Here is a 14,729-nt window from a genome sequence, read left to right as displayed (position 1 = left end):
CCAGGGACAGCTCTTTAATACCAGCCACAATGATAATAACCACAGCTATCATTTATTTTGAGTGCTTATTTTTTATCAAACTCTGAGCCAAGCACATTACACGCATTATCTTATTCAATCCTCATTAGCTTCCTATGAGGTTGATACTGTCATCCTAATTTTACACTTATTAAATTCAACAAATACTCATTGTGCCAATTACTAAGACTAAGTAATTTGCTCGAGGTCAGTTAGTAGTTTAGTCAGAACTCAAACCTGGCTTTGCCTGATTTACTGCCCCCTCCTTCCCTCCATCCACCCATCCCTCTACCCTCCCTTCTTCCTTCTCTCATCCAGCCATCCGTCCACCCCTTCCCTAAAAGAACTGCCTTTTTTTGCACACACTCTCCTCCTCCGTTACTAACTGCCATATCTCACGTCCCCACACATTTCAGGCGCGTCCTCAAATCACTTTTCATTTTCTAGCCTTTGTGCATCTTTATCCATAACCTCTCACTCCCAACGACATCTCCCAGCTCCTTAGAAGCTGATCCTGACACTCCTTCCTCCTGTATGTCTTCCACAATGACTTCCACCTTCAGAAGACCCTTTCTTGCTCTGAGTCCCTCCTCCCTTACCCATGAAGGCTGGTCCTTCACACCAGGACACCCGTTTGAGAGTCAGCTGCCAACGGCCCCTTACCAGGTTTCCGACCTGCAGCATCTCCTCGAATTCAGTTGTCATGTTGTAATGCTCCAGTGCCATGAAGAGTGTGTTAAGCACGATGCACATGGTGATGGTGAGGTCAGCGAATGGGTCCATGACCATGAACTTCACTTTCTGCTTGATGGACATCCACAGCGGGCAGCACTCCCAGATCAGGTAGCGCTGGGCAAAGCGGGTCCAGCACGGCGGGCACTTGCGGTGAGACTCCTCCAACTCTGCGGGGCGGGGTGGGAGAGCCAGCGAGCTGGTTTGTTTGTGCTGACTGACTCTTATATAACTCGTGGTAGTCCAGAAAAGATGTATGACTTGCCCAGGGAGATGACAGGCTGCCACATGACAGGGGGCAATGAGAGGGGCAAGGAAGGCTAACGGAAAGAGTGGCCTGTGTTCTGGCTCCTTACTCTGGAAATACGGGAGTAGAGGGCCCCCAGGACAGAAAGCCAGGATGCATGCAGGGAAAACTGGGACAAGACACATTAAGACAGATGTGGGCTCATCCCACATAGCTGTAGGGACGCTCAGAGGACGACAGGCTGAGACAATATCTGAGACAGGTGAATTCAGATATAAGGACACTCAGGACCCAAGAGGCAGGAATAGATGTGGCTATCTGGGACATGTTAGGACAGGTGCAGGGCTGGGGGGTGCCTGGGACAGGAGGGGACAAATTGAGGGGGGCTGCCAAGTTCAGAATGGATGGGATGTGGGGTTGCCTAACTGAGACTGGCTCAGACAGATGTGGGATGCCTGGGCTAGCCTGTGGTAGACCTGGGAATGGCTAGGACTAGGCTAGAACAGGCATACATGGGACAGGACCATCCCAGCAGACATGGGGATGCGTGGGAGAGGACAGGATGAGACCAATAAGCACTTGGGACAGGCCAGGATGGCTATGGCCACGTTTGGAAGAAACAGACATGGATCCAGAGGATGCTCAGGACAAAACAAGCTGGAACAGATGAAAAGACACCTAGGACAGGCAACAGACAGAAAAGCCTGGGACGACCGTGGGGATGTCCAAGGCAGGCCTAACAGCCGGTGCGTGCCTGGCTCAGGCTGGGGTAACTGTGAGGGTGCTTAGACTGGAAGTGGGGAGTGTCTGTATGACACTGGGGTGCTGACCTTCAAGCACGCTGGTGAGGGCACTGACCGCGCTGAGGGCTCGCTGACGCTCTGCTGGCTCCTCAAAGCCATCCGCACACGGAGCCTGGGGGGTCAGCATCTGGGGCCTGCCTGGCTCCTCCGACGGTGTGGTCTGGGGGTAACCAGGAAACAATGCATCAGCCTGGGACACGGCTCCAGCTGGACCACGGGCAGCCGGCCCAGACTCAGGTTGGGGAGGTCAAAGGGGGACAGGATGGGGGTCTTGATGGGACACTGGGCACTGGGCTTCTTTGCTCCCAACTCCCTCCCAGTGAACAATTCCCCTCACCCCTCCCGCCAATCATTATCTCCTTTATTCTCTTTTTTTTCACCATCTCTCATCAGTGGTGATTCTTGAGTGTGGACAGGAAATGACATGTACAAAGTTCTACTAACCAGATGCTGTCACATACATTAGTACATGCAAAAATGATCTGGGAGTCTTAGTTGACCCCAAGCTCCCTAGAGTCAGGAGCATAAAGAAGCTGAAAAATACCCACCATGCTTTAAGGTAGCATTAACAGAGGCACAGAACACAATGCTTAGACATAGCCGGTGGGAGCTTTTGCCGAGGCAGTTTGGCTATATCTACCAAGAAACTTTTAAATCAGCTCTGCAATTCCTCATCTAATAATGTAACTTCATAAATAATTATACACATGCACCAAAAATACGTATGCAACGAGGTTCATTGCAGCATTGTTCCTACTACCACAAAAACAAAACAACTGATCAATAGGAAGAATATGAAAATCAATTATGGGCACAATCTGGCTCTGGACTCTGACACAAACAGTAAAGAGAACAAGGCCGTTCAACTTGTGTTCCCATGGGAGCACTTCCAAGCAAATAGTTTGATGAGAAAACAAGAAAAACATCTGGAAGATATACACTGAACTGTTCAAGTGGTTATAACTGGGGAACGGGATCGAGCGGGAAAGGGAAGCACTTTTACTCCTGCACCATTGGCTTTGTTGCAGCGTGCCTGCATCACATTTGTAAGGAAAAGCAGTAGGCCTGCGGACGGAGATGGGGTGCGTCCTGATGAAGCAGACATTCTCTCGGCTTACTCAGAGTCCCCCACAGAATCAGGGGGCCCACAGAGGCTTCACATCAGCACGGCCGTGCATGACCACAGCCCATGAGCCCAGGCTGGGGCTGATGAAGGCACTGGCTATTCAGCGTGCGAGAATGAGGCTCTATAATCTCTGTAGGTCAGTGGAAAGATGGGCCCAGGCAACCCAGGGTGGCAGAGCCAGGGCCTGGGGTGGGTACCCGATTGATCTGGGCTCAAGTTAAGGTCAGCCTTTGCAGTTGGTGGGACTGCCCTGAAGTGCTGTGTAGTGAGCTCCCAGTCATGGAAGTATTCAAGCAGAGGCCCCCGAGAGGGCTGAGGTAGCTGGCGGAACAGCAGTACCCTAGGTCCCACGCAGCCACAGATCTGGCCAGCGTAATTCACAAGCATGTCTGAATTCTCCCAACTTCTCTCCTTTACCATCTGTAACAGTTTGGGTTATCACTCAGCAAATATTTACTCTTTCCTCTCCTACTGTGACTGAAGCAAAATTCCCTGTCCTTTTGATGACATACTTGCTTTGGCCGAGGGAATGTTAGGGGACATGATGTGAGCAGAAGCACTTTAAATGTGCTCGTGCCGTTGGCTTTGCTCTCGTGCTCCAGAAATCCTCCAGGAAAGGAGCTTCCCCAGGTAGCTGGCACCCTTTCAGCCTGGTTCAAAGAGGAGCAGCCCTGAGTGTGGAGAAACCCACAGTGTGAAGCCAAGCGAACGTGCAGCCTGGAGCAGAGCTGCCCGGCCAAGCCCAACCTACACCAACCGAGCCACGGTCAAGCTGCAGAGAAGTGAGCACGAGGATGAAGGCTTGTCAGCCGTTGACTTGGGGGAGGGGTGGTTTTTTACACAGCAGTATTCTGCCAACAGATCACTGATACACCATCCTAGTGCAAGCCAGCATCATCTCTTTCCCAAAACTTCTGCAACAGCCTCCTAACTGGCCTCTCTTCTCTTCCCGATATTCTCTACACAGTTGAAAGATTCCCTTAAAGAGTAAATCAGCTCATGACAATCCTCTGATCAGCAACTTCCCCCATCTTACTCAGAGCCAATCCAAACTTTTCTATCGCCTGCATGGTCCAAATCCTAAGTCCTCAAACTCATCTTCTATCCCTTCTTCCTGTTTCCACCATAGCCGGCCCTGCCCGGCCCTCTCATCCCGTAAACGTGTCAAGCTTTTTCCTCTTCAGAGACCTTACACTTGCTGTTCCCTCTTCCTAAGACACCATTCCTTCCATACCTTCACTGCTGGCTTGCTGAAATCATCTGCGGGTCAATTTTCATGTCACCTCCACAGGAATGACTTCCCCGTGCATTTTAATTAGTAGCTGCCATCCCCAGCCCTCCCCCTAGCAACTTTCTATCACATGACCCTTACTGCTACCTGGAGATATTGATCAGCTGCCTCTCTGCCCTCCTGACTACAATATAAACTCCACGAGCTCAGAGCTGCTGTCTGCTCTGTTCACTGCTACATCCCTGGAGCCTTAAACACTGCCTGGCACTAACACAGAGGGCTGGCACCGGATAGATGTTGGTTGGATGGATAAATACTTGGCAATCAGGGGCTTATGTTAAGTTTCAGCTCTGTCCCTAACTTGTTAGGTGACGAGGAAAGGAGAAAGAAGAGTCTGTTCACCGGTGCCTCCCTGACCCCTCTGCCTCCGGGGCCAGGCACTCCTACAGACAGCAGGCAAAGTAGACCCTCACCCTCCACCCCACAATTTGGATAAATTAAAGGGAGCTGTTTGTTGGGCCAGTCCCCTCCTTTTCCCATATGGGGGAAGCATCCACCCCATGTCTAACACTGAGTTTTGTCTTCAGACTAGAACTGGGCAGAAGTGTCACCAGGGACCCAGTAGAAGCCGAGAAGGCATCTCCAGGGGCCCACAGCCTGCTGCCTCTCTAACTTTTCAATATCTCCATCTTGGTCCGCTAATTCCTTTAACTTTGCAAATAACCCCCTTGGCCTGCTAATCCCTTTAAGGTTACAAATGGGCCCCACAGAAGTGAGAATGGGTGAAGTCAGAGTTCCCAGTAATGAAGTGTTTGAACTTGGATTCCTCCCGACATGTGCAGTACAATGAGATGATTTTCTCCCTAATGAGATTAGGAAATTCTATTAGTGCTCCAGCTGCTGACCTGATTCCACAGGGCTGAGGCTCCAGGGTGGGACCTGCAGGAGAGCCTGCAGCCACTGGCACTCGGTGTTCCTGGGAAGCCAGACACCCACCCTCCAGGTGATGCCCAGGGGCCCCCTCAGAACCACCCAGAAACTACCATCTGCCCCAGTGGGTTCCAGGACCCTCTCATTGACTCCCTACTCCGGAGGAGCATGAGGGCCCCAGATGCTCTGCAATGTGCCCCAGGAGTCTTTACTCCTTCCTGCTCAATAACAATAATAGGTAATAATAATAATTACTTGAGCACGAGACAAGTACTGGTCTAAGCACCAGACAGGTTGTAACTCTTTTAGTCCTCACCACAGCCTTCTGATGCGGAAATTAATTTTATTTCCACGTAACAGATGAGGAAGTTGAGGCACAGAGAGATATTAATTAACCTGTACAAAGTCCCACAGTTAGAGCAAGTGGCTGAGCTGTAGCAAAACAAGCCATTTGGCTGTGAGCGCCCCCTCTCACTGTGCTGTCCTGCTTCCTCAGAAAGTCTGGCGTCCTCCACCTCCTGCAGGCCTCAGGGTCTGAGCCACACGTCTGCCCTATTTCTGGGTGGGCTGCTCTGAGCATTGTGCTAGGGGGCAGGGGTCAGCAAGGTCACTGGAAGGCTGGTTGGGCAGTCATCAGCCTGTCAGGGGATCGGCTGACTGAGTGATCAAAGCTCTGACTGGCCTCTCATGGTCTGGCCCCTCCCTGTCACCTTTCTGACAATCACTCCAACTCCTCCCCCCTTTACTCCCTGGTTTCCAGCCAAGCTGCCCTCATGGCATTTCCTCCAATAGGCTAGGCATGCTTCTACCTCAGGGCCTTTGCACCTGCTATTCTCTAGGCCTGGAACACGTTTCCCCCAGATGATGTAATCCCAGTATGTGACTATGACATTATCACAACGTGCTCATGCTCATCCTGACTGCTTTGCCCCTATAAGCGCATTCATCCTGGCATCAATCCTGAGGTGGGTATTTTAAATCCACTTTACAGACAAGAGACCTGAGGCACAGAGAAATCAAGTGACTTGCTCACAGCCATCCAGCTGGTAAATGATAAGCCAGCGTTCAAACCCAATTTGTCTCCAGAATCTGTGTGCTAACCCCTCTGCTAACCACTGCTCACCTGGTTCCCCTCCCTGTCTCCTTTAGGTCATTGTTTAAATGCCTCTTAATGAGAGGTGGTTCCCTCTCCCCATTCCCCACTTTTGTCTTCCCAAAGCACTTAGTATTTGGGCTAATATTAAGTTACTGGTTTGTCAAGTATCAAAATATTTTGAACTCACTGAATAATTGTTGCCCAGAACCGTATAAGTGTCCCCATGCAACTCCAGCCCTTTTCTCAGGACCCTGTGGACTGTCCACAATCCGGCAACTCTCTAGAACTGCCACACACAGGGCCTCTAGGACACTGGTTCTGGGCCACCAGGGCATCTCTGGTGCCCCTGCCTTACCAGTTGCTAAATATTGAGCTATCAGCCCTGTTTATCACCATTACGTACCAGATCCGCATATATACAAATTTTTCTTCTTTGATTTTTGTCTGCCTGGCTGCTCTATGAAGGAGAGGCTTTTGGTAGGCTCATTCACCCCCAGAGCCTAGTATACAACAGGTGCTCAGTAAATACTTGACAAGTATTTTTAGACCTGGCGCTGGTGACCAGTTTGGGAGACCAGGCCTGTCCTGGGACTGCATGGGGGGTGGGCTCACCGTGTCCAGGGGGCGCTCCAGCATCATAGGGCGGAGGAGGCGGCTCCCTGGGGAGGTGGCCTCAGGGTCACCTACCCCCAGCAAGGAGACTACCCCGTTGCAGTCCACGGTGCTGTTCCTTTTGCCATTGAGGACGTGGCCTAGAGTTGAGGTTCCTGGACTGGGCTGTCCCTGGGCACTAGGCCAGCGCAGGGGCCAAGGCACCAGCAGTGACGTGCGGTGGCTCTCGCTGTCCCCCGCCGTGCTGTTCTCATCATCTGCAAAATCTGTCTCGGAGCCCAGGTCTCGCCGGCGGAAGGTGAAAATGCTCCCACGGCTGGAGCGTGGCTTCAGGGAGGTTCTGCTGAGGCCGTGGGTGATGCTGAGGCGATTCTGAGGGCACGCAGAGAGAGGACAGGACTGAGACAGCTCTTCACGTGCTCCCAGCCTATCTCGTGGCATCAGCCCCAGCTCACCTCGGAGCACTGATGGCTTTTGTCGGCCATGTAGGAACTGGGTGGGCTGAGTCAGGGGTGCTAAGAGGAGAGGCGCAATCCTGCATCATCTGGGATCTCTGCTCACCTGAAGCCTATGCTTCTGGGGCTTTGACACTGAACCTTATCTGGGCCTGAAGTGGGACCAAGGCTGGGCAGGGGAGAAGGGGACAGAAGGCTCCAGGTGGTGCAGACAGGCCTGGCCAGTCAAGCTGTGTCCCTCGCTCATTTGGGCACATCATTGAGCTCCTACCAATCCACACCATGGGGTGCCCCTCAGTACCAGCCCCAGTGCTGTGGACTTAGCTGAGGTTGGGGATTTCATAACATCCAAACCTACCCGGTTCCCCTGCCCAGGGCCCCTTCCCCTCCAAGAATGGCCATGGGAAACAGGAGGAGCTGGGAGGGGCTCAAGGAATGCTCTCCTTGGGGAGAAACCATGGGGGCTGTGACAGCACCAGGGGCCTAACACGATGACCCTTTGATGCCAGAGCCACCCTAAAAGGGCCAAAGCCCCGGCCGGGGATTACCACTGCTCGGGGACCATCCTCCGAGTCAGACTTGGGGAACCTGTCTTCCCCACACTCCTCCGTCCCTGAAGACATTCGTTTTCTCCTCTTGCTCCTTCTCTCGTGAGTGGTTACTGGAGCCAAAGGGGACATCTCCAAGGAGCTGCGGGACACGGTGTCCACACCCCTGATGGCAAGGGCCTGGGAGACGGTGGAAGAAAAGTTGTCTTGGTGATTGAGACTTGGTGCAGCCTCAGGCCAAGGTAGGCCAGGCAACTCTCAGCAGTAAGTGGACTTGCACACTCACCCCCAAACGAGGGCATCATGGACAGATGAGCTCAGACAGACCCAGGATGTTTTGAGAAAGCTCAAGATCCCAGGAGGAAGAGAGTAGGGGCTGAAGTGGGCAACTCTTGGAGGAGGGGAGTGTGGGGGCATGTGGGAGAGGGGATGTTGATGAGCAGAGGTAGTGACAGAGGATCTTCTAGAAGGTTCAGCTGCCAAAATGGGAGCTGGAGGAGGTGGCATGGAGCAGTGAGAAAGAAGTGGATGTCCTTGGCCTGGCTCCTACACGGCCTGCTCTGCAGTTAGCCTCCGGCACCTTCCTGTGTGAAACTAGGTGTAGCCAGGGCAGAATCTCCGTTGCTTATTTTCTGAGCCTGCTCAGGCTTCCAACTTTGGATCTTCCTTACTATCCCGTCAAAAGACACCCCTTGACTAGGGTAAACCACGTCCATGGACAGACGGTTCTCTTTTTCCCAGCTGGTAGCAGACTCACAGCGATCACCTTTGCCCACCTGCAACCTTGTCACCCAGAAGACACCACGGTCAAAGGGAAGAGCCTTCCCCAGCAGGCACCACACTCACAGGGCCTACATTTACCCAGCAGGCACACTTCCTCCCATCAGACACTTCATGAACAGGCTCCGTCTTTACTCAGCAGGTAGCAAATTGTTACCCAGCAGACACCACATTCACAGGAAATGCCTACACCCACCACACACTAGCTTTGCCCAGCACGCATCACACTTCTGGACACCAGTGTTACCTAACAGGCACCAGCTTTACCCAGCATGCATCACACCTCCGGACACCAGCTTCACCCAGCAGGCACTATGCGTATAGGAATCTACCATCAGGTGAAGGCTTGGTCTGGAGCCTCCTTGGCTGCGCTACTCACTCACCTCATGCTCTTTCTTGAGCATCTCCATGGCTTCCTGGAATCGCTTTTCCTTCTCCTCCGTCTCAGCGATAGTGGCTTGGTTTTGCTCCTCGTAGGCCATGGCGACCACAGCCAGGATCAAGTTCACCAGGTAAAAGGAGCCCAGGAAGATGACAAGCATGAAGAAGATCATGTAGATCTTCCCTGCGGACCTCAGGGTCTGGAGGAGCAAGGGGGCAGAGGTCATCTTCACTGGGGCCCCCTTCTGGTTCAAGGTCATGAATTCCAAGTTACCCAGCCTGGCTGTGCCAGGGGTTCAAAGGGCCACAGCCTGGGGAGAGGGTAGGGCATATCCCATCTACAGAAGAGAGTGACCTACAGACAGGGGCAGTGCTCCACCCATGGGAGGAGGCAGAACATTCCGGTTGGTAGAGGAAATGTTGCATCATGTAGGGTGGACAAGTGCCCCACTCACAGAGCACAGAGTATCCTACATAGAGGGCTGGGTACCTGGCCACCAGCGAAAGGAAAGTTTCTTTGCTTGCTGAGCCCTCATCCCTCGGATGTCCCCTGTCCCCTGCCCCTCCTCTGTTCTGGCCATTGGAAAGGTTGCTGTCCTTGTGCAGCCTGGGCCCTGATGCGGGACCCTGAGCCTGTTCCTGGCAGCCCTCTGCTGGCCCTGTGCACCCACACACCTGCTGGTAGAGGCGCTCCCAGCAGTCCTGCGTCATCAGTCGGAAGAGTGCGAGGAAGGCCCAGGCGAAGGAGTCGAAGCTGGTGTAGCCGTGGTCAGGGTTCTCACCTGCCTTTAGGCACCGGTAGCCCTCGGGACACGTCCTGCGGCCAGACACACTGACTGTCTCATGCTGTAAGAGGTCCTCCGCCCCTGAGACTCTAGCCTCATGAACCGGGTGCCACTCTGCCATGTCCTGCCTCTAGAACTTTTCATGCTGTGCCTCCCATGTGGGTCACCATCTTCCCCTTTTCTCTATGCATCTGTATGCTGCCAGGCCTAAATCCAGCTCCCTTCTGCCCATGTGAGATGCCATCCCAGCTGCTGTCCAAGTTGCCTCTCCCCTCACAAAAGAAGTGCCAAGGGCCTGGCTCAGGTCTCTTTCCCTGCCTGCCTACCTCAGGGGAGTGGGGCACAGTGCAGGCACACAGGTGGAACGGTGAGGCTGAGCTGAACAGGATGGAGCCCAGGGCAAAGGCAAGCCATGGGGCTGCGGGATGATTCCAGGGTGGATGGGCTGGGGCCTGGCCACGTCTGGAGGGCACAGTCCCTCTCCCATAGAGGGAGCGCTAGGCTGGATTCATGAGTGCAGTGAATAGATGAGAGAGAGGATGGGGCAAAGGGAAGCTGGCAGGTGGGAGGATGCAGCCAAGGGGCCTCTGTGCCTTGCTAATGTCCTAAGTTAAGACCTTCTCTTTAGGGACAGGAAGGGCTCTGGAACTTCATATTCAGAGATGTGGGACTACAGCGCCATGCAGCACCTCCCACACCAGGTGAGCCTGTGAGACCTCCTGGCCCCCAACAATCTTTGGCACAGTCACACTGACCCAGGCGCCGGTGTGCACAGGGCCCTGAAAGTTGTACATGGCTTACTGGGCATCTCTAGGTACCACACTCGGGCTGCAAGTCAAGGCTGCTAGGGGAGGCCATACTCTTGGCCTGATGGAGGATCAGGAGGGAGGAAGTGAAGACTGGAGAGGGAGGGAGCTGCCCTGGGGGGACTTCAGGAAGGGAAATGGAGCCAGAGTTGGGCTGCTGGGGGGCCCTGCAGGGCTTCTTGAGCTGTTCCCCCAAGTCTAGTCCCTTCTTCAGGACTCTGTTCACCCTCCCTGCAGATCTGAGCCCCCATTCCCCCCCCCCTTTTTTTTTTTTACCCTCTCCCAGCTGTCTCCCTGTGGTAGGGCAGGGAAGGGAGGTGGGGAAAGGACTTGCTGTCCCTAGGGTCAAGGGCATATACTGAAAGTACGGTTAGTTGAGGAAAAGCACGGGGAGCCCCCACTGGCTGGGTGCCACATACCCCGCGTCGGAGCTGTTCCCACACAGTAACACATCAGAGGTGCCGTTCTTCAACAGGTAATTTTCTGGAAGAGAAGCATTCAACGGTGAGGGGCATGTGTGGCCCAGACTACCAGGGTTTCCAACCTGCACCCAGGGCTTTGGGAAGGCAGACACCGCTGGCGGTCTTCCCTCTCCTTCTCTGCCCCTGCCCTACCTCTACCCTCTGCCTGGCCAAGTCTGAGGCAACGTAGGCTGCTTCCCTGGCCTTGCCTTCCTCTTGCTCCTCAGACGTTCCGCTGCCAGTGTCCCCACAGGGAGCTTCTGCACCCTGCCCCAGTCACTCAGGGAGCCAACCTGGACCAACAGAAGCCCTGAACTAGGAGGGAGGGGTCTGTTCAGACAGGGCTGGCGCTGCACCAGGTGAGACAGGGGACACCAGTCCTGTTGCCTCCACCTGTGACCATCCATCAGCCCCCATCACTCACCACGACCTGCCTTAGTCTTAGGCAGCAGTTCTCCAAGGGTGGTCCCCAGCCCAGCAGCACGAAGCATCAATTGAGAACTGGTTAGAATGGTAACTTCCCAGATCTACTGACTCAGAACTCCAGGCGTGGGGCCCAGCAGTCTGTGTTTTCCGGAGCCCTCCAGGTGACTCTGGTACACACTGAAGTTTTACAACCGCTCATGGCCACGGCTGAATCATAAGCAAATTTATGCACTGAGTTTCCACCTATTTCTTTTTCCCAAAGTGGACTGCCGGGGTATATAAGAGGCCCTTATTTCAGAGTGGTTCACTGTGGCCTGGAATCTGGCCTTGTGCCAGCACCTGCCTTTGGTCCAGACTGCTGGCTCCAGTCAAGGGAGGTGCTTGCCATCAGCCTGAGAACGGAAGTACAGCCCACGGGGCGGTGAACCAACTCAAGGGGCTCACGTGGCTTTGCACAGCCACCGAGCTTGCCCTGGGGCGTCCGTGTATGGACTTAACATCCTGACAAGGAACACTGGTACCTGTCTGTCTCTCCACCCAACTCCATCCATCCCACTCTTCAAGCGTCATCTCCCCACCCGGCCTGAAACCTCAGGAGGCAGGCACTAAGGCTGCTCTTCCCTGTCCTCTTAGAGCCCTAAAGGGCAGGGGCTGGATCCCTGAGCACAGAGCCAGGTCTCTGGGGGAGCAGGGAGGGCTTGGACGTCCCCAGAAGGAGGCCTGTGTGGGAGATGTCCAGCCCTGGGGGCCCCGCAAATTTCTGCCTGGGCCACTGAGCCAGCGGGCACCTGGGTTGTTGAGGTAGAGATCCAGCGATTCCCAGACCAGGCCATCAGCCTCCACGGAGCCATTGGTACCGTTGAGCATCGTGAAGTTGCGCACGCACTTGTGCCTCAGGTTGCCCATGAAGAGCTGCAGGCCGATGAGGGCGAAGACGCTGAGGCAGAAGACCGTGAGGACCATCACATCAGCCAGCTTCTTCACAGACTGGATCAGGGCCCCCACAATGGTCTTCAGGCCTGTGGGAGGTGAGAAGGAGCAGGGGTCACCCACAGCACTGCGGTCCCCGCTCCACTGGGCGGGGGCCAGGCCTGAGGGGTGCTGGGCCGGGTGGGCAGCCATGAGGTGGGGCAGGGGAAAGAGGCCTCTCTCAGGCTTTTCAGACCCAAAACCTCCTTTCCTCTGCTGCTAAGATTCTGTCCTGAATCCTTTGGGCCAAGAGTCTAGTCTGGTTGTGTATTTTCAGAGGGACCTACTTCTCTTTCCTCTCCGCTAGCCAAATAAATGAAATGAGTGTGGGCAATGCAGTTTCCTTGAAGAAAACACTCAAAGCCTGTCCCCCTCTGGCTGGTCCCAAGGTATGCTGGCCTGCCCCTTTAAAGGTAACTCCTGGAAGGGAGACAGAGGGCCAGGCCTGTTCCAGGGCAATGGAGAGCCTTGGCCCTGATCCTGAGATGGGGAGAGACACAGCCATTCTTGGTAGAGGGAAGGAGTGAGCGAGCTGGGGAGGTGTCTGGCAAGGCCAGGGTGGGTATTGAGCTAAGGGGCCTTTTCTGGCTCCAGCCTGCTTTTGGGAAAGGCTCAGGGGCAGGGGAGGGGCTGACGTGTTTTGCACTTTCCTCTTCTGCCCTGTCCCCTGGGCCCCATCCCCTGTCCATCCCATTCCCCAAAGCTGAGAGGCCGTGATCTGTTAGTTGCACGGCCCAGCTCCCTGCAGAAGCCAGCACCACACAGAAAAGCACGTGTAGACGCCTTCGGCCTGACACTTGGCTACCGTCCTACAAGTTCACAAGTTCGAGCAGAGCACTGGGAGCAAGGGGGCTTCTCTGCCAGCAGCAAGGACCCACGTCCCATCCCTCCTATCCACCCCCGCCCCCATCAAAGCGTCCAGATCTCAGATTAAGCTCCATCCATCCGTCCAGCCGGTTAATGTATTAGGAGCATCCGTGCGGCTGTGCCCACGACTCAGAGACAAGTAGACAGCGATGGGCAGACACGGGAGAGGGGAGAGGAATTCCTCCCCACAGTGCCGCTAACGCTGCTGCCTGCCCGGGGCTCAGAGGCACCCAGCGTTTTTGTGAAATCGTCCTGGCAGATGTCGGCAATTGCCTGGGCCATGGGTGGACCTTGCAGGGGTGGGGGCCCAGATGGCGGTGGGGGTGAAGATGGTGGGATCACGAGCCCTCTGTGGTCCAGATCTATGCCTCCTCCTTAGCAGAGCTCCTCTGACCCCTGGTGGGCACTCTGGTTCTGCTCGCCACACCTGGAGACCCTGCCCACAGTGTGTGTGTGTGGGGGGGATTGGTCAAAGTGATGGGAGGTGGGCAGTAGCTCACATCCCCAAACTGGATTCTGCCTCCAAAGTATCTTCGGCCTAAAGCATCCAGTTCAAGGCCCTGCAAAGCACCTCCTGGTTTGTGGAGATAGTGTCTTTGGGGATAATCGGTTGGTGACCCACTCTAACCACATCTCATGTTGATGAGAATCTACTTCTGGCAAGAATGGCTCCAACCAAGTAAAGGGATTCTTTCTGGAAAGACCCAGGAAGGGACGGGTCCTGGGGGAATCAAGTGGGAAATTCTCCTGCCACTGAAGTTCTAACAGGTTTGGAGAAGAGACCTCGGAAACCCTACTCCAGTTAATTCCCATTTTAAAGCAAAGGAGACGGAGATCTGGAGAGGGCCATGGCTATTAAGCCTCAGCTCAGGACACCTCCTCCAGGGGGTCCTCCTTAATGCTGACCATACCATTTTCCTAATGCCCACTTTCAGAAGGTGCTGCCTGCTTCCTCACTGGGTTGCTGGCAGCTTTGAAGAGATGCAATGCGGCTGGGTTGGGGTCGGTGGGCTCCCTCTAACCCTGGACTGAGAAATATTTTCCTTTGTAAGCCTTTCTTATAACACAAACTGGAACATGCCTTTTCTTAACCACTACAGTCAGCGTGCTTATCTACCCTTGCGGGGTATGCGTTGCGAAGTCCCCAGGACCCTCGAGGACAGACCCCGAGGTGTGTGAGTGTGTGTGTGCACAAAGTCAATGACATCTTTCTCAGTGGGGGTGGCTCCATGGGAGTTGGAGCAGATTGCCCCACCTGCTATGGGCTTTTAGCAGGGACCTGGGCCAAATATAGGCCCAGGGCCCATGACCCCCCAGCTTCCAAATCAGGAGTGGGTACAACAGTCTGGTTCACCTAATTCTTGCTTCAGCTCTGGCACCTCTCCAGATCGGTAGCATGTAAGCTGTTCCCAGCTGCCTTCTCAGTTCTGAATGCGGATACATTCAAAAAAGTTTC

The 14,729-nt window shown here is 54.4% G+C and overlaps 1 protein-coding gene across 1 annotated transcript in view; it reads right to left on the bottom strand.

The window, feature by feature from the left end:
• The window catches only part of SCN5A (sodium voltage-gated channel alpha subunit 5), a 100,476-nt gene that overhangs the window by 51,201 nt on the left and 34,546 nt on the right, over positions 1-14,729 (bottom strand). Inside the window, exons 7-14 of the mRNA XM_031469975.2 lie at positions 12,226-12,456; positions 10,970-11,033; positions 9,635-9,776; positions 8,962-9,159; positions 7,799-7,978; positions 6,796-7,167; positions 1,828-1,960; positions 682-920 (exon numbers count right to left, since the gene is read on the bottom strand). Of these exons, the coding sequence (XP_031325835.2) occupies positions 682-920; positions 1,828-1,960; positions 6,796-7,167; positions 7,799-7,978; positions 8,962-9,159; positions 9,635-9,776; positions 10,970-11,033; positions 12,226-12,456 (1,559 nt within the window). The remainder of the gene's footprint in view (positions 1-681; positions 921-1,827; positions 1,961-6,795; positions 7,168-7,798; positions 7,979-8,961; positions 9,160-9,634; positions 9,777-10,969; positions 11,034-12,225; positions 12,457-14,729) is intronic.

This window comes from Camelus dromedarius, chromosome 17, assembly GCF_036321535.1.
Source record: "Camelus dromedarius isolate mCamDro1 chromosome 17, mCamDro1.pat, whole genome shotgun sequence".
Classification (NCBI taxonomy): Eukaryota; Metazoa; Chordata; class Mammalia; order Artiodactyla; family Camelidae; genus Camelus; species Camelus dromedarius.
Note: the sequence above shows the minus strand (reverse complement) of the source record. Positions and strands in the feature narration are given on the sequence as shown.